The sequence below is a fragment of the Mus pahari genome, chromosome 3 (assembly GCF_900095145.1).
Source record: "Mus pahari chromosome 3, PAHARI_EIJ_v1.1, whole genome shotgun sequence".
Lineage (NCBI taxonomy): Eukaryota > Metazoa > Chordata > Mammalia > Rodentia > Muridae > Mus > Mus pahari.
This window is the reverse complement of record NC_034592.1, coordinates 122,492,410-122,512,773: the sequence shown is the minus strand read 5'-3', so window position 1 is coordinate 122,512,773 and position 20,364 is coordinate 122,492,410. Positions and strand designations below refer to the sequence as shown.

The 20,364-nt window shown below is 43.0% G+C and overlaps 1 protein-coding gene across 1 annotated transcript in view; it reads right to left on the bottom strand.

Annotated features, from left to right (window-relative positions):
• Positions 1-1,740: 1,740 nt before the first annotated feature.
• The window catches only part of Ism1 (isthmin 1), a 76,606-nt gene continuing 57,982 nt past the window's right edge, over positions 1,741-20,364 (bottom strand). The window contains exons 3-6 of the mRNA XM_021193786.1: positions 19,162-19,426; positions 13,392-13,535; positions 9,984-10,073; positions 1,741-3,353 (exon numbers count right to left, since the gene is read on the bottom strand). Of these exons, the coding sequence (XP_021049445.1) occupies positions 2,836-3,353; positions 9,984-10,073; positions 13,392-13,535; positions 19,162-19,426 (1,017 nt within the window). The 3' untranslated portion in view covers positions 1,741-2,835. The remainder of the gene's footprint in view (positions 3,354-9,983; positions 10,074-13,391; positions 13,536-19,161; positions 19,427-20,364) is intronic.

Genomic DNA, 20,364 nt, shown 5'->3' with positions numbered 1-20,364 from the left:
TGGAACAGGGAGAGGAGAGGTTGTAAGAACCTGAAGATCAAGGAGTTTGCTATGAGACTGTGTCTCCTAACAATGCTAGAAGCTATACCGATAAAGTCGCCTAATGTAATTGCTTAATCATGAGTTGAACAAGGACAACAACAGACATGCCAAAGTAGACAGGAAAAGCCCAAGAGGCCTTCACCTTATAAAAAAAAAAACAAAAACAAACAAACAAACAAACAAAAAACAAAAAACAAAAAACAAAACAAAACAAAACAAAAAAGCAAAAATAAAAACAAAAACACACAAAAAAACCTACAGACAACTAAGGAATGCTGAAAGTTGGAGAGATCATGTTTCCAGGGAAGAGCACAGCAATTGATTATACCAAATGGTCAGCCCTGAAGAGAGTGAGCAAGCACACACACACACACACACACACACACACACACACAATCACATACATAGTCACACACACACTTACAGAACCAATGAATAATCAGTGACCAAGAGAACAAAGAGGTATATGAAGGGAAGAAAGGGAACGGTGAAATGATGGAATCATATTATAATCTCAACAAAATAAAGGAAACAATTTAAAAAATCAATTCAAACTACCCGAAAAAAAAAAAAATCCCACTCCTCTACTGGAAACTTGAGCGCACTCCTGATCTCTTGAAAGATTTTCCTACAACTTTGCGCTTACTCTAGTACACCCATCAGGTCTTGCTGGAGAGCAGTCTTATCTTTCCTTGCTACTCAGCTGAACTTCCCATGTACCTCATCTCCTTCCTCTTCTTATGTGTGTATCCTCACATCAAACTGATCAGCTTAAAGGCAATACATTCCATTTCCAGCCAATTCTCTTTTTGAAGAGTTTTTGTTACTAGTACTACAAACCCAACCCTCTCTTCTGATACACTGGGTTATTTATTCTATCTACTGGTTCCTTTAGCATTTCTTCAATGTGAACAGGAACTTTAAAAGTTATTTATTTTTATGTGTATGTGGGAGTGTCTTCATGCATGTATGTGTACCATGCATACCTGGTATCCACAAGGACAAAAGAGGGTGCCTGATTCCCTGGAAATGTTACAAATAAGTGTGAACCAACATGTGGTGTTAAGAAATGAACCCAGGACTTTACAAGAGTGTTAAGTGCTCATAACTGCTACTGAACCATCTCTCTTGCACCAAACAAGACTTACTATTTGGTCATTAGATGCAGAACCTGAATGCAAATAATTTCGTGGGTAATTTCTCAGTAAACCCTTTTACATTATAAAGATCTGACAAAAGCTTTTCTGTAAGAATGTACTTTAACAGGAGAACTTGAGTGTATGGTCAAGAATATAAAAATCAACAGGGATACAAAGGCACCAAACCAGCATTTTACACATGGTTTATACTTTCTGACCTTTGGTTTCTTTTATCTGGAAAAATAATAACTTGCATTGTAAGTAGTTCTACTTAATATTTGAATTCCTTTGTTTTGTCTGGAAGTAGCCTTGTCCATCTTAAGTCTTGGTCTAGCTTGATTTTCTTAGTTCTGGGTAAGAAAAAAAAATCATGTGTGCCAATTAGCTTGAGCAAATTGGGGGCCAGAGAAATGGTCTTAATACTAAAAATGCTATTATTTACCCATAAGTCAATTTGTGAGTCTTTTATTCCCACCTAAGTTGAAGGCTTCTCCTCAGGGAAGCCTTGCTTCACTTGGAGTAGTTGCAATATTTGGATTATAAATCAAGGATGCGGGTAACACATTTTATCATGATTTTATTATATATCTCTTTCCCTGGAGTTTTGCCAGTAAAAGGTTGCATAAGAACCAACTCTTCATCTATCCTCAAGTTCCACCCCACAGAATGGATTATCTCACAACTGCACGATGCACAATATCCAACGACTCAATAAATACTTTACAAAAATAATGCAGTTTTTTTCTTAAAACATAAAAATATTAGGATTTCCCAGGCCTCAGCTCCCATCACCCCCTTTTATATTTATTTACTGGGAATATATTGGTGGAGAAAAGTCACTCTATTAAGATAAAATAGACAAAACGGGGCCCCTATTATTTTTCAACTTGTGTTTTTTTCTTTGAAAAGTGCTACTCCTGGCTTTACACTTGAACTTCCTTCAGTCTTCTGAGCCTGTTAAGACAAAGCAGAGATGTTTCTGCTGGGCTCTTCAGTATAAGTATGTTGGCCATTTACTTTAAAGCCATTTAAAACCATGTCTTAGATTTGACTCTACACATTCACTTACTACCCACCCCCTTGCCTAATCTAAGACCAAGAAGTCTTAGAATCTGGGACGCTAGCAGCACTCCATGCCTGAAGAATACCTGGTGCAAGGTGGGTGTTTTATTGCTCTGGTGCATTTCCAATGCAAAATTCCTTTTCTCGAAATCCCCCTATGTCCTTTCCCTTTTGAACTCCCTCAGAAGCAATTAAATAATTTTTTTATAAGGACAACTCCAGAGAAAAGGTTAAGCTTAAGTCACATTTGTATTAAATAAGTTATATATATATATGTATATGTATATATAAAACTGCTTATAATGTTTACAACCTCAGTCTCTGTGCTCCTGTGCACTGGATGGAGGTGGGAACAGTCATACCCACTATGGCTCCCAGGTGCCTCTTCCATCCCACACAGCCATTAGGAGGACTTCCAACATGGTTTGTCAGTACTGGACATAGCAGTCCCCCAGGCCTGGTGCATACCCCTAGCATACTTACAAAAATATTCATGTGGAATATACAGATATACAAATATTGTGGATAAAAAGGACCGGGTGACAGTTGACAGATCAGTGCAGTGCATTTGTGACTCCAAACCAGTGGTGCTTTAGTACTCCCTGGCTTCTTGGAACTGTTTGATGTAGTCCTCATCAGAAGGGCTCTCTGTGCACTTCTGTCCGTTATTGGGAGGTCGGGCCTCATTATATCTGCTCCAGTCACCCTTGCAGATAATCCAGGGCAGAACATCCACTTTGTAGTGGAGTTCAGCAGAGAACTCGGTGCTGATGAGATTGGGAGTGCCTGCCCCTTTGCCCCTGGTGATGAGCTGCATGTTGTCACCATAGCAACAGTGCTGGGCAGCCAGTGTAGTACTCTCCAGGGACAGCATAGAGCGGATGCAGTACCGAGCAGTAGGCTTGTAGATCTCTAGTTTCTCTTTGGGCCCACTAGCATCCTTCCATCGGAAGTCCTTGTGCTTGATGCGGTCAAAGATGTCAGCTGTGCTGTAGGCCACCTCAGTGGGGTAGGAGCAGGGGCAGCTGGGCAGGTCATTGATCACCTTGTGCATGTATTTCTTTAAGAACTCACTTTTGCAGCTCATCCATCGCTCACAGCTGTCCATGTCTGAAAAAGATGGGGGAAAAACAAAAAACAAAACAAAACAAAACCTCTTAGCACATGCTAAACTTTCTGGAAGGATGACGTCGACATCAACAGTGTCCTCCATTAGCATTAGAGACTCCACAGGTACCCATATCCACGAGGCATGGTAGCCATTCTCATCTCCCCAGAACTTGGCAACATTGTTTATAAGACATTTTCCTTCACGACATAGTATGAGACATTTTCAAACACAGAACAGCAACGAGAATTCACTGATCAAATGACTACCAGCATTTCATTATCTATATTTAACTCTTGGTGCGTTTGATACACCTTTTAAAATTTTAATGTAGAAACATGTTATTATCTCCAAATTTAAAGCATCTTCAAAAATATGTCCAAACTAAACCAGATCTCAACAATCCCCCCCATTAAAACCCTCAAACATAAAACAAAAAGAAGAATATCATAACAGACAACCATAGCCTAATTACCCATCTTAACACAATCAGAGAGCTGTATTGAATTTCCCATCTAAGTGGTAATATGGTAGAAAGGCCTCAAAGGACCATTTGTAGAGTAGAGCTTATTTCATTCTTGTCTCTCACTGGGTTGTTTAAAACATAATACATTCCCAACTGCTGGACCTTAATTATTGCTATATGCCAATTCATAGGCTAAGATGCCTCAAAGGGGCTGAGAGTGTGACTCGGAACCCAGAAGTGACATGTTTGGTTTTTAAAGCATTAAGAAAAACTTGATTAGTTGCAAACCTTTAAGAATTTATGGATTTAAACTGTATGTTTGTCAAATACTCCTTTTATTTGGTTGTAGCTTGGCGGTTTTACTTTTTTCTCTTTTGGGTGTGGTTTTAACTAGTTTTTGTGGGTTTGTAGGCTTTGCTGTATTGGGTTTTTGTTTTTTGAGATAGAACTTAAAGTTGGGTGGGTAGGAAAGTGGAGATCATCTGGAAGGCACTTGGAGGAAGGGAAGAATGTGATCAAAATATATTTAAACTTAACATTTGTTTTAAATAATAAAATAACTTTTGGATGTTAATATATGTATGTATGTATGTATGTATGTATTTATTTATTTGTTTATTTTGAGACAGGGTTTCTCTGTGTAGCCTTGTAACTCACTTTGTAGACCAGGCTATCCTTTAATTTAGAGATCTGCCTGCCTCTGCCTCCTGACTGCGGGGATTAAAGGCGTGTGCCACAGCACCTCACTATGAACTTCAATTTGTGCCTTTCTTTAAGAACTGAAATTTGAACAATGCCATTCTTACATTGCCCCTTAGGAACAACTGGCCGGGTGTAGGTAGACAGTGACACTCTACTTGGACAGGACAGGAGGTTCCCAAGTTAGCCTAGCCCTTGCCTCACCACTCATAGTCTTTCTCATGGTCCTTCAGTTGCTTGGGCCAAGTTCAATGAAAGCTTTAGTTTGGTCTCTATTAGACGCTGAGGACAAGATGCTGGTAGAAATGAACACTTGGGGAATGATAGCCATGTGGGGGGAACTTAATACAAGGTAGGGTTCAAGCAGGTGTGAGGAACAAATAGAGGGTCTCACTGTAACCCAGGAACCCAGAAAACCTTTCTTATGATTCCCACTCAATGAGACCTTTATATTAAAATAAAAGGTAAAAGAGGGTGGAGCAATGCTGAGCTTCAAAGAACTGTGTCCTGGAAAACAGCAATATTAAGAATGTTTGTCCCTTTCCCATCTTTACCTTCTTGACCACCCCCCTTTTTTATATTGGATTCAATGAGACTAATGGATGTTCTGTCTCCATTTATGAATGCTAAGCTCAGGCACAGACCCTCTCTGTTTTGCTCATGATCAGCTGAACTGCTTGCCCACAATGACTAACTGGAACAGAATACATGTTCACCAAGCTTTATTAAACTCCTCTCCTTTCTTCAAGCTCTGCCCAACCCCCTTCCCCTAGGGTTGGGCCTCACTCTGCTGAGTTAGCACACAGCTTTTCCTTTCCTTTTCTTTTTTCTTTCTTTCTTTCTTTCTTTCTTTCTTTCTTTCTTTCTTTCTTTCTTTCTTTCTTTCTTTCTTTTTTTAAGCTTTTATTTATTGTTTTATTTTTAAATTTTTATTAGATATTTTCTTCATTTACATTTCAAATGCTATCTCCTTTCCTAGTTTCCTCTCTGAAAGTCCCCTATACCCTCCCCCTGCCCTGCTCCCCAACCCACCCACTTCTGCTTCCTGGCATTCCCCTGTACTGGAGTATATAATCTTCATAAGACCAAGGGCCTCTCCTCCCATTGATGGCTGACTAGGCCATCTTCTGCTACACATGCAACTAGAAACACAGCTCTGGGGGGGTACTGGTTAGTTCATATTGCTGTTCCTCTTGTAGGGTTGCAGACCCCTTTAGCTCCTTGGGTACTTTCTCTAGCTCCTTCATTGGGGTCCATGTGTTCCATTCAATAGATGACTATGAGCATCCACTTCTGTATTTGTCAGGCACTGGCATAGTCTCACAAGAGACAGCTATATCAGGGTCCTGTCAGCAAAGTCTTTCTGGCATACGCAATAGTGTCTGGGTTTGGTGGTTGTATATGGGATGGGTCCCTGGGTGGGGCAGTCTCATCAGGATTCCTTCTGAAACTAGGTTGGCTGTCCAAAGGATAAAACACCTTTGGATCTGCTGTCCCACATTGACACACTTCTGTTTCATTTGCCACTGTTATAGTTTGGATCTTAAATGCCCATCAATAGCCCATATATTGATGTCTTGGTCCCCAGCCTATGGTACTATTAGGAGGTAATGGGACTTATAGAAGATAACAGTGTGTGCAGTTGATAGGCATCCTATAGTCCTGTTCATCCTCTCTTTCCCTTCCTGGTTGCCACGAGGTGAACAGCATCCTCATTACCTGCTCACCGTGATGCTCTGCTTTGCCGCTGGCCCAAAGGCAACAGGCCACATACCATGCTCTGACGTTAGAGGCCAAAATAAATCTTTCTTCCTTTTAAGTTGTTTTCTCTTTCAAGTATTTTTTTTTCCCACAGTGACAGAGAGCTGACCAATGCACGCACCACCGGGCTTTATTTACTTCTCCTTAAAAGAAAACCCTGTTTGCCTAAACCTAGACTATTCTTCTGTTGTTTTTGAGACAGTCTCACAGTGTGTCCTAGGCTAGGCTGAAAGTCACTTCGGCCTCTGAACGCGAGGATTACAGGCATGGACCACATAATACTTGGCTCTCTTGTCTTAAAAGAAAAAAAAATAAACAAAACAAAACACTTCAAAACTGAAACAACATGTTATTTCTAGAAGGTAAGTCAAGAAGAGTTTTGGGTCCAAGTCACATCGTGCTGGTCAAGTGCCATGGTGGGGCTGGTACTGGTTTTGTCTGTAGAGCTCCTGGAAGAGAGTCTCTCTGTGTACTCTGCCGACCACTTCCCATTTTCCGGGTCAGACTTGCTCTGCAGACCCATGAGCAAGCATGGAGGACACACTGCTGTCTGGCTCTCTTGCTGGGTCCCCTCAGCTGAGTAGTCCCTGTTGGACAAGACTCAGACTTGTTTGCTTTTTGTCCTTCCCAGTTCTCCTTTTCTCCTTCCTCAGGTGTCATCTGGGTCACTTTGCATATCCATTCCAGTCTTGTATGTGCAGAACCCAAACGGATACAAGCTTCAGTTATCAGTAGTGAGAGGATGCAGGGGAAGGCCTGCAGCTAAGCATTCATTGTAAAAACCAAACTTGAGCAGTACAAATAAAAACAAATCTGATGTGGCACTGAAGAGATGGCTTAGTGCACAAAATGCTTGCTACTAAGCCTGAGTTCAGGTCTCCGGGACTGATGAAAAAGTTGGATGCAGTGAGCAAATTTGTAAACCCAGCACTGCATGGGTAGTAGAGACATGGAGATTAGGAGGGATCTTAAGCCTAAGACACACACACACACACACACACACACACACACACACACAGACAGAGAGAGAGAGAGAGAGAGAGAGAGAGAGAGAGAGAGAGAGAGAGAACTGGGCCCGAGGCTGCTTTCCTCTTGTAGAACATACAAGAGAACAAGGTTGTTGGGTATCATGCAATGGAGATCTTGTTCAGTTTAGGCTTGGTCAGAGGTCCCTAGAGAGCCATGGTACTCAGTGAAATATGTATCAATTGAGCTATGCAGCAAGAAAATGGATCCAGTGCTGAATTCAGTATGGTATATTGATGGTAAGAGCTCAGGAAAAAAATATGCTTGGTAGTAACAGCCAAGTTGGATCAAGAGGAGTCAGAGCTGCTGGACTCTGGTGGCTGTGAAGTCTGTGGATAATGAGAGTAAGGCAGGAGAAAGAACTCCAGTCATCTTTGGGCCAAATGCCTGGGAGGTTGGTATGGTTATATATGGGATCACATGGTCAGGATATACGGTCAGCTGGGATGGGGCACATGTCCCATCAGTTAGATGGGGAAATGGGGTGGGGGGTGGGGTGGGAGATGGTACATTTCTCATGAGTCTACACAGAGCTCTGGTATGAGATTACATTCTCACATTAACCTGGCTGGGAGAAAAGCCTAACTTCTTAGCAGCTTTATGACCAGGTATTTCACCTTGCTGGTCCTCGGTTGACCAAATGTCAAGTTGGCATGAAAGTAGGACTCCTCCAATAAACTTGGATGGAGTGTGAGTGGCAGGGGATGTGAAGTGAGCAGTGCTCTGTCCTGGCTAGGATCCATTGGCATGCGCACTGGCTCCTCTTTTTCTCTGAATCCTAGGATTTCTCAGCTGTCTCTTCTTGTCTGTCACTCACAGTCAGACAGTTCCTTTCTGGATAGTACGTGGGAAGTCACAGGCTCAATCTTGGAAGGTCAGGACCTTCAGAAACAAACTTTAGGAAACCTGGGGAAATGGCATTATATTTTCCAAGGTGGGAGACTACTGCAATTCATGTGCCTATAGAACATTTGTTGACATACTTTCATTTAAAAAAAAAAAAAAGTACTTATACAGGGTATTCAGTGTGATGGGCATGCTTGACACAGAATTTCTAAACTGTCCTGAGTTTGACATACAGATATGTTTGAATAGATTTTGTTTTAAAAACAAATTATTAACAAGCATTGTAAAAAAATCAAAGCATATTCTAGCTAAACCAAGATCTGAGATCTATCTTGAAAAATCAGCCCAACTAGTTGATGTTCACCTTAAGGTGGTTAAGATGTGGCTGCCCCCATCCTTCAGAAAAAAAAAATGTTATTAGTTCTCTGAGGATTTTGTATGGTATGTTTTGATCACATTCACCTCTCCATTCTCCCCAGAGCTACCCTCCTTCCTAACCATTCAACTCCCCCACTTCTCCCACCAAGACCAAGCTGTGACATCCAAATATTCTTGGCTATGTGGTCTTTAACTGGAGCATGCTCAACTCGCCAGAGGCCACTCTCTTAGAGCAAACTGACTGTCTTTTGTCCCAGAAGCTTTCCACTGTGAATACCTCCTCAGCTGGGGCTGGAGGGAGGAGGCAGGAGGACTGCCCCACCCACCACCATCTGCTGAGGCTGATGCTGATGCTGATGCTGATGCTGATGCTGAGGCTGAGGCTGTTTACTGTTCCTTTTCATCGGAGTGCTGGTTCCATTTTTCCATTCTTTGTTTTCTAGACTATTCTACCTAGACCCTTGACTGACTCCTGAAGTTCTCTGAGAAAGAGAAAATTACATCTCAAAACAGCTGGGATAGGAAACTAAAAGAGACCTAGGACAGCTGCATTTTGTCTGAGGACGTATGGCAGACGTGAGATAACAAAAGAATTTTCAAGGATAAAAGAAGTGGGACGGAGGGGATCTTACTCTTTCACAACACGGACTGGGATCCAGAAGTAATTGAGGCTGTGTTGACAACCAAGCTTGCACCTGAGGGCATGATTTCTGCTGTGTTCATTCAGGTTGTTGCTTCTGAGCCAGCACTTTCTAGTAGAGAAATGAGAAACCACACCACACCACACACACACACACACACACACACACACACACACACACGTACTGAATTTTTCTTTTAATGGAAAATTTTAATGGAAAATTCTTGCAAAGGAAGGAAGTATAAACTATTGAGAAAACTTCCTTCCCCCTTCTGTTCCTCTGCTGGAGACTTTGTTTTACTAGATGCTTGGTAAGGACAGATGGGTAGTGGGATTTTTTTTTTTTTTTTTTTGGCTAGGGGGAGGGTGGGTTCCAGCTTGTCTCTCACTTTGGAGGTTCTGCAAGTTTCCCACAGATATATCCTATGTTTCAGACTAGTGTGGTGTTGGAGGAATGAGGTTGCTCTCTTGCCTGCTTGGAGTCTATTCAGTAAGCAAGAAATATGTTGGGAGTAGTGGACCTCAAAGGGAAGAATTAAACATTTTCTTGGGTCCAAGGATGGAACTGCAAAAGCAAAATGAATCTCCAAAGCACTGAACCAATATTTGGATTTAAAGAAGAAGAAGAAGAAGAAGAAGAAGAAGAAGAAGAAGAAGAAGAAGAAGAAGAAGAAGAAGAAGAAGAAGAAGAAGAAGAAGAAGAAGAAGAAGANAAGAAGAAGAAGAAGAAGAAGAAGAAGAAGAAGAAGAAGAAGAAGAAGAAGAAGAAGAAGAAGAAGAAGAAGAAGAAGAAGAAGAAGAAGAAAAAGCTCTTACCAACTTCAAACAACTTGGTGGCATTAAACTCCTCACTTCCCGCAAGCAGACTCACTTCAGTGGCCGCTGTCCTGAAAGTATCTTCAATTCCTAAACACAGAACAAGAGCTCATTTTCCCCCAGTTATATGAAAAAATTCACCACCACCCCTCCCCAAACACAAAACAAAACACCTGAACAGAGCTTTCTTGTCCTCATTACTCCTCTCGGGTAGAAACTTGCCAACAGAGGAAACAGTAAAGAGCAGGTAGTGGTGCATAAAACATATTAAAACCCCAGATACTATTCGCAGCTCGAAATCAGATCCAAATGTGCCTGCATGAGTTCCACGGGCTCAGCCATTTGCCTTGGTGATGAGGGGTAAGGATTGGTGGGGTGCTGGTAGCTGTCTGGTGAGTGACAAACGAAGACCGAGACGGCAGAATGCTCGATACCTTCTCGTAAATGGCCAGCTGCCTGGGCTTAAATCATGACTTGCTGTGTGGACCTGGGCAGGACATTTCATCTTTGGGTGCCTCAGTATTCATTTCGCTAAATTCAGGTCTGACACCTCTCCCTTGCAGAGTCAACTGAGTTAAGTGCGTGGAGTGTGGAGCGAGCATCTCTCAGAAGGAGAAGAAGTAGAAGCATGTGTTTCCTGCTTCACTCATTGTTTAGTTCTAGTCCCACTGATGCTTCAGGAAGGATGCACACAGGACACCCCCACCCCCACCCCGTTACTTACTTTCAGCAACTGAACCTAGTTTGCTGCAAACCTCTCAGATCCCTTAAACCTCCTGTTAGAATTACCACACCTAACTAATTTCCTTACAAACAGGAATTCCTGTGCAAGCTAAATCATGAGAGAAAGGCAAGAGCAGAGGCTGGTAGCAGAGGCTGGGGAACTCTAGCTTCACTGCTAGGCATGACTGGATGTGTTTTAGGAGATCACTCTGATTTTACATGAGGTCCTCCTTAACTGACCTAGGGATATCGTTATAAGAAATATTGATTTGTGTGTGTGTGTGTGTGTGTGTGTGTGTGTGTGTGCTATGTGCATTCTGGTGCCTGAGAAGGGCAGAAGAGGGAGGGCATCAGATCCTCTAGAGCTGGAGTTTCAGGTGGTTGTGAATCTCCTGACATAGGTACTGGGAACTAAAGGGGCAGCAGGTGCTTTTAGCCACCAAGCCATCTCTCCATCTCTCCAGGGGACACGATTTTACATAAGATCCTTACCAAACCTACATGAACTTGTCTATTCTGTGGTTATTTCCAGCAAATCAGAGATTCAACAAACCAAATAAGAAAGGAGACCCTGCTAAAAGGCATCATTCCTTCCCAAAGGGATCCTTGAAACTGGCACCTCCTGAAGCAGAAAGACTGAAGGACTGAAGTGGGCAAGGACAGATGAGAAGAAATGCATGCATGAGGGATGATGCTGGCTGTACTGTTCTTAGTGGTCCTGGTACCCAAGAAGGAAACAAGCAAAATGGCAGCAGAGAAGAGGCTTTCCTTGACAAGAAACCCACATCTGCCTTGACCCTGTATCCTAGCTCAGACCGAAATACAGGCATGCCCCTAGAACTCAAAGTAAAATTCTGGCTGTGTCTGTACGTGGCTGAGCTGGAGACATTTCTTCATGGAGAGTGTGTACCAGTTAAGGGCATGGACTCTGGAATCAGGCATCATGGATTCAAACTACACAAATGCCATTTGTTGCTGGTCTCAGGTCTTGATTTCCACAAACGCTAAACAAATATACCAATAAGTTTCTGTTGCATGGGGGGCAGTTTTGAGAATTAAATGAAACAACATACCTAAAATCCATGGAAGTTTGATTGGTACTTAATTATCCAGAGCATTCCTGTTCTTTCTTTATGACCATCTTTTCCCTGTTTTTCTTCAACTCCTTAATCTTTACTTTCCTCCCACCAGTCTCTTCTCCCTTTCCCTCCTCTCTTCTCCCCTCCCCTCCCCTCCCACCACTTCCCCTTCCTCTCTCCTACCCGTTTGCTTTTGCTTTCTTTTCTCTCCTTCCTTCCTCTTCCTTTTGCTTGGCACTAGCACGCTAATCTGGGGCCTCACACCCGGGGGTAGACAGCACTTCACACCTCACCCACATCCCTAGACAACCTTCCTTCTCTACATGTCAATATCCTTTTGGTCCTTTCCTTCACATTATCCTTCTCTTTGTCACATCCTTCCTGGTGTCTCTTCCTCCTACCCCTTATCATTTACAACTTCCTTCCTACTGAGCCAGGACCCACCCACTTGTCAGACTTCCGCCTCACCTCACTGCAATGAGCACAGGGAAAATTGGGAGAGGCAAGATGCCCGCAGGGCTGACCTGGAGCCAGAGCTACCACTTCTTACGTTTCAACTCCTTTTTCTTCGCATGCCCTTTGCCAGTACAGACCTTATTCCAGCCACCCCCTCCCCTCTTTAGAAATCCCTTTGTGCTTCCACTCCTGTTTTGGTCCAAACGTCTCTGGATTGAGAGTAGAATGTCTGGGGTAGAAAAAGGAGGTCTGGTATATGAGGATCAGATTTTCTGTCTCCGAAATTTCTTTTAGATGAAGCCACTTGGAATGTGTGGTTTCTTGAAAGGGACCAAGGTATTATTGTAGGCTGGGGTTCTGCCTGGCAATTGAGAACACAGTAAAACTATAGGCCAGGGGAAGATAAGCTTTGTGTAAAGGATCGGGAGGCACATAGTTTAGGCTCTGTGGGCTACTCATGGTCCTGGTTGCCTCTTCTCCTCCTCTGCCTCCTCCTATTTGATCTCTCTAACAATGGAGGCATCTATACCAATAGGCCATAAACTACATTTTGACAAAGCACTTTAACTTTGACAATCACAGTTATAATTATTGTTTAGCCCCAACATGATTCCTCATCAAGTTATCAATTTACTTTTAATTTTCAAAGCACCGATACTACAGTATAAGGTCACAATTAAATGCTAAATTGCCCCAGTTTGTTCTCTTGGAAGCCTTGGGCAACTCTCAGGTCTTATTGACAGGGCTAACTTTATGGTTTTCCTGAGAATGAGAATCCACTCATGCTGGCTTCCTTATCAGGCATAAGTATCTGTTTTCCAGTGAGTTTTTCAAGTCATGACAACCCCACATCAAAGGTCCAAACTGACCAGAGTCCCTCCTTCAAGTTAAATGAGTACAAGATGGTATGGCATTAGTCACGGGCACTGCACTTATACTTAAGGCTCAGCAAATCCATCTCATCCACCAAGTCTATCAGCTATCTCTAGTTGTCCCACTCCAGTCAGAAGATTTACAAGCAAATGTTTATCTTGTAAGGAATTTCTCCAAGTTTTAAAATATAAATGAAAAACCAAAAACAAAACCAAACACAAACAAACAAACAAAACCCCCCTTTCCCTTGAACTTGGAGCCACAGCCCCACAATTACCTGGGCAGTTTGGACGGTCACAGGTCCTGGATTCTGTGGCAATGCATGCATAACCACAAGAACGGGTCCGTTTCTGGTTGCCATTTCCACAGGTGACGCTGCAGACAGACCAGAGACTCCAGTCACCCTCACCGTCAGTGGAATCTGGAAGGGAGCCAGGGAGATGGTCATCATCCCCCCCTGAAGAGTGCCCGCATCTCCTGCTCCCGTTGCCTGCTGGCTGTGCCTTCTTCCACTTCCAGTGTTCTCGCTCTTGAGGGGACTGGGTACAGCCCAAGCTCAAAGGTTCACAGCTGCAGGGTCACTTTAGAGCTCGGCTTTGGGAAGACCAAGAGGGATGGAGCACTGTGTCGGTCTGCATGCAACTGGAACATAACCCTTGGGACATACCTTCTCTCCTTGTGGGGTGAAGGGGTAGGAGAGAGGGGAGAAGAGGAAGATAGAGAGAGAGAGAAGAAAGGGAGGGAAAGGCAGAGGAATGGGGGGGAGGGAAGAGAAGGGGAGGAGAGAGGAGAAAGAGGGAGGGAAATAGGGTGAGAGAGGAAGAAAAGGAGAGGAGAAGAGAGGAAGGAAAGTGAGGAGAGGGGAAGGGAGGGGAGGAGAGGGGAGGAGACAGGAGGGGAGGGTTCTAAACAATATGGGTCTTACTTTGACCTTATAGTCCCCATTGGCTTACAGTCTAGTTTGATCTGGTAAATCCAACCATCATGAAAGAAGTTCAGGCGAAACACATTTAAGAATGACGAGATATTACCAAGAATGGAGCCACATAAAGGACCTCAAAGACGTTTGACAGTGTAAGGGAGGTTCCCAATCCTTTCCTATAGAGACTGAATGTAACTGAAGCCATCCAAAGTCAAATTTCCCAGTGGTCTGTACTTCCTAGGTGACTAAATAATAAAAAATAACAACTGCTTTTTTTTTTTTCAGGTGCCAAGAATGGGATTTGTTACACAGCGGTAAATAACCAATATAGTAAAAGTAAATATAGAAATAGCCTTTGAAGTCATTATTCAACATATGGCCAGTGAATATTAGTTAAACTCTCACTATATGTCAAGTATAATTCTAGGTATGTGGGGTATATTGTTAAGAATGGTTTTTAACATGGGGAATGAATAATGAATATAACATAGTAAATTATATAGTATATTAGAAATTATGAATGACACGGGAAAAGGAAAGTCGAGCACACTAGGGGGGGCTGGGAGGCAGGCACATTGTCAAGATTGAATTTCTCTTATCAGAAGTAAATGTTAACAAAAGCCCTAGAGTGTGGGGGCTTGTCCAGGGTTATCAAGTTAAGAGAAAGGAAAGCTTGGGCTATAGCATCATGCTCTTGCTCTCTACAACACAACTCTTCTCCAGTAACACCACTCCATAATAATTTCTCCTGGCTTAGACACAGCTTCCAATAGCCTTAGGGCCTCTGTGAGTGCCAAGCATGGAGCTATAGTCATGTACCTTGAAGGGATGGGTTACCCTTCATTCATAATAAGTTGTGGTGGTTGCTATTACATAGACTCAGCAAGAATGTTCTCCACACGTTTCCACCTGAATCTTGGGTCCTGTGCCAGTCACTAAGGCTGTTGTTGACACAGTGCTCACTCTGAAGGCACCTTGGGCTATCACAGGGCTTTTGAGTCTTCTCCGCCTACTATTCAGAATTGATGGGTGTGCATGAATGTGTGTGTGTGTGTGTGTGTGTGTGTATGACATTCTCTAACTGAATGGAAAACTTTCTCATGCCGTACTTGCCCTCAGCAGCATCATCCATTTCTATCTCCTTCCATCACACTGATTTTTTCCCCAAACTTTGATTTCTTCTAAGACACAGTTTTCCAACCACACAGCCAAACAGATGTCTGAAGCTTATGTTTTACATTAGGGATCTAGGCATCATTTTTCCAGTGTGAACCTCTCTATTGTCTCCTCCGAGGCATCTACCCAGCATGGATGGATAGTCAAGTTGCATCCAGAGGGAGAAAAGCCTGAGACAGAATAGTCACTGCACCCTTCTAGATCTTTTCAGACATGCTCGGAATGATCGCATGATTGCATGCTTCTATGTATAATGAATTATATTGCACGTCCACACACTTCATTTTATCCTGCACATAAAAACAGGGATAGATTTTGTTAAAGGGAGCAAGAAGGGGCACAAGTAAGGAGCATCATATTTGAACAACACAAAGAAAGAGAGGGTAAGCTTGAACAACAAACATTAAGTCATACAAGTAGAAGCCATGTCACTTGTGGAGGGAATGGCAGAATAAGATAAAATCCAGTGAGTCCAAGCATTGCACTACTTGACTTTATAAGAGCAGAAAAGAACCTTTGCTATCCAGAAATCTCTTATAGCTTTTCCTTTTCACTTCAGTAAGGGCAACAACTCATGTGAGGAAACATCAATTAACTTGAAGTCTTAGCTCATTATGAGACCCATGTTTGAATGTTTGCATAAGTTAGACTTCTTCTTTTGGTTTTTCTGGATCTACATGACTACATTGGCTTCATTTTATTACTCTGGCAAAACATTGACCAAAATCAACTTAAGGGAGAAAGTGATTTATTTCATCTTATGACTCACAGAGGTTGTAATCCATCACCAAGGGAAATCAGGACAGGAGCTCAAGGCAGGGACTTGGAGGCAGGAATTGAAGTCCAGAGCAGGACTACATGTCTCACTCAGCCTGCTTTCTTAATCAATCCAGGACCACCTGTGCACAATCAACTCCCCTGCATAGATCATAAATCAGGAAATGCTCTTACACACATGCCCACAGGGCAGTCTAATGGAGGCAATTCCTCAGCTGAGGTTCTCTTTTTCCAAGTCAACTCTAGCTTGACTCAATTTGGCAAAAACATACACTGTACAATGACTACATGCTAATGCTGCACCAGAGTGTGTGAGAAACGATGCCCATAAATCCATTCTCCATGTCTAGTTCCTTGGTTACACCTTTTAAATGTTGATTCTGGACCATGTGATTTTCTTCAATCGATGGGATGATGGCAAATGGGATCCAAGCAAAGGCCTGCAAAATGTCTAAGCATGAAGACTTGTCTTTTTTTTTTTTAGTCTTTTTTATTCCGCTACCATGTAAAGAGCCGAAGAGAACCAAGGTCCAGGAGGAGAGAGGCTCTGGTAATCTCAGCACTCCTAATTGTCTAGCTGAGCCCCATCATTGCAACTGAGGTCACTGGAGATGGGTCAGCTCCAACAAAGTCATCCCATCTCAGTCCAGGTGAAGATTTCAGTCAACCTGCATACTCCTGAGGGAGAACCCTTCTTCTGTTGTTTAAGCTGCTACGTTGGGGTGTTAGTAGTTTCTTTGTTGTTGCTTGTTTGTTTGTTTGTTGAGACATTATCTAACTACATAGCCTGTGCTGGCCTCAAACTCATGATCCTCCTTCCTCAGCTTCCAGAATGTTAGGATTTCACAAAGTGCTTTCTTCTAAAATCTGTTAGAAATACATCACAAAGATCTATCCTAAAATGTTACCTGCAAGCAGCCATCAAGGGTTTCATCTATTCTACCAGTAGGTGGCTTCCTTCATATCCTTAACTGCTCACAGATTAGCCACATGATAAATCATTTCTATCAGGGAGTAATCTCCTAGGAAAATCTTTACTGTCTTGAGCTTCTGTCACACACTGGTCCAGATCAGCATCCAGCAAAGACTTTTCAGGGGATTCTTATCACATGAGGTCAAAATGCAGAATTAGGATTACTGGATGGAACACATTTTCTGGGGAGAAATCCTCTCTGTTTTAATGCCAGATGGAAGAAGTTGTAATATATGGAACAGAAGGTAAACCTAATTTATGATGTTGGAAACACAAGTGTAAGTCAGCGTGACGGGGAGAGAGTGTGGTTCAGAGCAGAAAAATGAACCTCAGCTGCAGTGATTACAAAGACAACAAGAACAAACTGTCCCTGAGACTATTTCTGTGGCATTTTGACAGGCCCCCGTGACATCAAAGAGCTCAAGAAAGGAAGACAATGCTCTACATTGCAATGAGGTGAGAGCTGCTGTTCAAAGATGCTATTTGGGATGGCAAAATCTTCCTTTTATAGTGTCAGGACAATAGAGTTTTTTGGACCAGTTCTAGTGTAGGGGGCACTGGATCAACTGGAACTTGTTTGGTCACGGGGAAACAAGAACCACAAGTCCTGGATGGTCATTTAGCTCCCAGGATAAGTCTATGGCAGGAAGAGTTAAACTCCTGTTATGGGTAAAGAAACTGAGGCTCATCCTAAAAGACGCGTTCACAAAGTTCAGACTCGGCACATCTGGAATTGTATCTGAAGTCTATCTACTCCCGGTATAACCTGTTTGCTATTCCGTTATCCCAGCAACATTGCCCAAAATTAGCCTTACTTTTTAAAGGCACAACTAATATAACATTACAAATAAAACTCCATGAAAAAAAAAAAACACTGCAAAATATTCTGCTAAAATTAGATCATTATAAGTTAGACAATTTCGAAGAATCGAAACCTAATGAAGGTACCAATAATCAGTACCTATCTAACCTCACTGTGGTCAGTTTAGGGCATGAGAAAGTACTGTGGATAGAAAAGTCCTTGCTTGGATCTCTGCTTGAAATGTTCTGCAGCATCCTTGCATCTGGGCTCTTCTGTTGCTGTGATAAGACACCATGACCAAGGCAACTTAAAGAAAGATGTTATTTGGAGCTTATAGTTCCAGAAGTTTAGAGTCCATGTTGGAGCGTGGCAGGTAGCAGATGACCAGAGCAGCATCTGAGAGCTCACAAACAGGAGCCTGAAAGAACACCCTGGAGGATGGTGGCTTTAGTAACCTCAAGTCAACCCCCAGTGACATTCTTCCTTCAACCAGGTCACACCTCCTAATTCTCTCCCAGACAGTTAAGAACTAGGGACTAAGTTTTCAGGTACCCGAGACTTATAGGGGGGCTTCTCATCCAAGTCACTCTACTCCTCATTATGTACTGCTCATTCCTTAGTCTGCTGATAGGGGAGCCATAAGGACTTGATGACAGGGTATTTGTAACATATCAGGCATTCATTTTGAAGTAAGAGGGAGAGTGGATGATTGTGGGAGTTAGTGGATCTGAGATCCGCTCACCTCATCTCTCACTCAACTACAGTAAGAAAAGAACTTTTATTATTTTAACTCATTGAATTGCAAGTTTCCTGTTACCTTATCTCTCTGTTGTTCCCCAAACACAAACCTTGTAGTCTCACCTTGGGGTTGTAACATTTACCGGAAAGAGGGAAACTTTCTTTGGCAACCTGTGACACAACTTGTACGTGAGGATTCTGAAGGGTCACTCTCCTGCTAATATAAGATATGACGTAGCTGCCTGGTCACAGGAAACAACTGCATACAACTCTTTTATCAAATTGGTTTTCAGTGTAAATTTGTTTTTTTTTTTTTTTTTTTTTTACAGTTCAAAAAATACAGGGAAGGTGATTTAATAATTTATTCATCTTTAGAAATAAGATGAAATTTTGGAAAAGACAAGACAGGAAAGAACCCCCCAAAGACCCTAAAAATATCTAAATATAATTTAAAAATTATACTGTTTCAAAAAAAAAAAAATGTGTCTGCGGGCGGCCCCATAGGACTTCTGTGGAGACAGCCTTTATGAGGTATGCCTCAGAGAAGATTGAAAAACCACATACTGTAAACTGAGTTTTGCTTGGCCTCATGTCTGTGAGGCCTTATCATCCCTGCTTACTTTCCCCACCAATTTTCTATTACTGGGCAGTAAACTCACCATCCTCTGGCTGCTCTTTGGTTTCAAAAGTCCGGTGGCCTGGGGCTGGACGGTCCCATCCTCTAGGAATGCTGAGGAAGTTGCTGTCATCTGAGGTACTGTCATACTTGTCATCCTGGTCCCCACTGTTTGTCCGGGCCAAGGACAAGGACCTCTGCCACCAGGTCCGCCAGTCGGGAGCTGGGAGCGACCAGCTGGGTTTATTCTCTGGATGCTGATCCTTTTCTGCTTCAGAGTCAGGGCCATCAACCACCTCTATGGTGACCTGAGGAATTCAGAACAAGACACATCAGTGAGGAATCGGCAGCCTCGAGCTAGGAAGGAGGTCTGAGAGAGACGAAGGCAAAGGTGACTGCATCCCCTGTGATGGAAGGAAAGCTGCAATTACATGGTGCTAGAGAACACGAGTCATCCAGGAATAGCTCATAGGAACTCCATTCACCGCCCCTCCTCATCCACCCTCTGACTGCTCCACATCCCACATCTCCTCCCCACCCCATCCCATCTCCATGTGGATGCCCCCAACCCCCAGCCCACCTGACCTCTAAACTCCCTGGGGCCTCCAGTCTCTTGAGGATTAGGCGCTTCATCTCTGAATGAACACAGACCCGGAAGTCCTCTACAGTATGTGTGTTAGGGGCCTCAGATCAACTGGTGTATGCTCTCTGTTTGGTGGTCCAGTGTTTGAAGGGTCTCAGGGGTTCAGATTAACCAAGACCGCTGGTCCTACTACAGGATCGCCCTTCTCCTCAGCTTCTTTCAGCCTTCTCTGACCCAACAACAAGGGTCAGCGGCTTCTGTCCATTGGTTGGGTGCAAATATCTGCATCTGACTCTTTCAGCTGCTTGTTGGGTCCCTTGGAGGGCAGGGTAGATGCTATAGGACTTACAGAGATGTGAGTGCAAGGCCCTCAGGACAAGGCTTTTCCAGCTATGATATTTCACTCCTCCAATTGTTCAGCCCCAACAGCAGGGTCAAAGCACATAGTCCCTGGGCTATGGTTAGAACTTGTTCTTTGGATTAACGAAGCCTACTTTTGAAATCTGTCACAGGTCTGGAAGAACATAGCTTCTTGGCTCTGAGAGACAATCAACTTAGAAAAACTTGTTTAAAAATTAATAAAAGACTCATTGGGTTCCTCTGGCCATCACATAGTTCTTGCAACACCTCCTGGAAGAGTTGTGTTCACATGAATCAGAAACA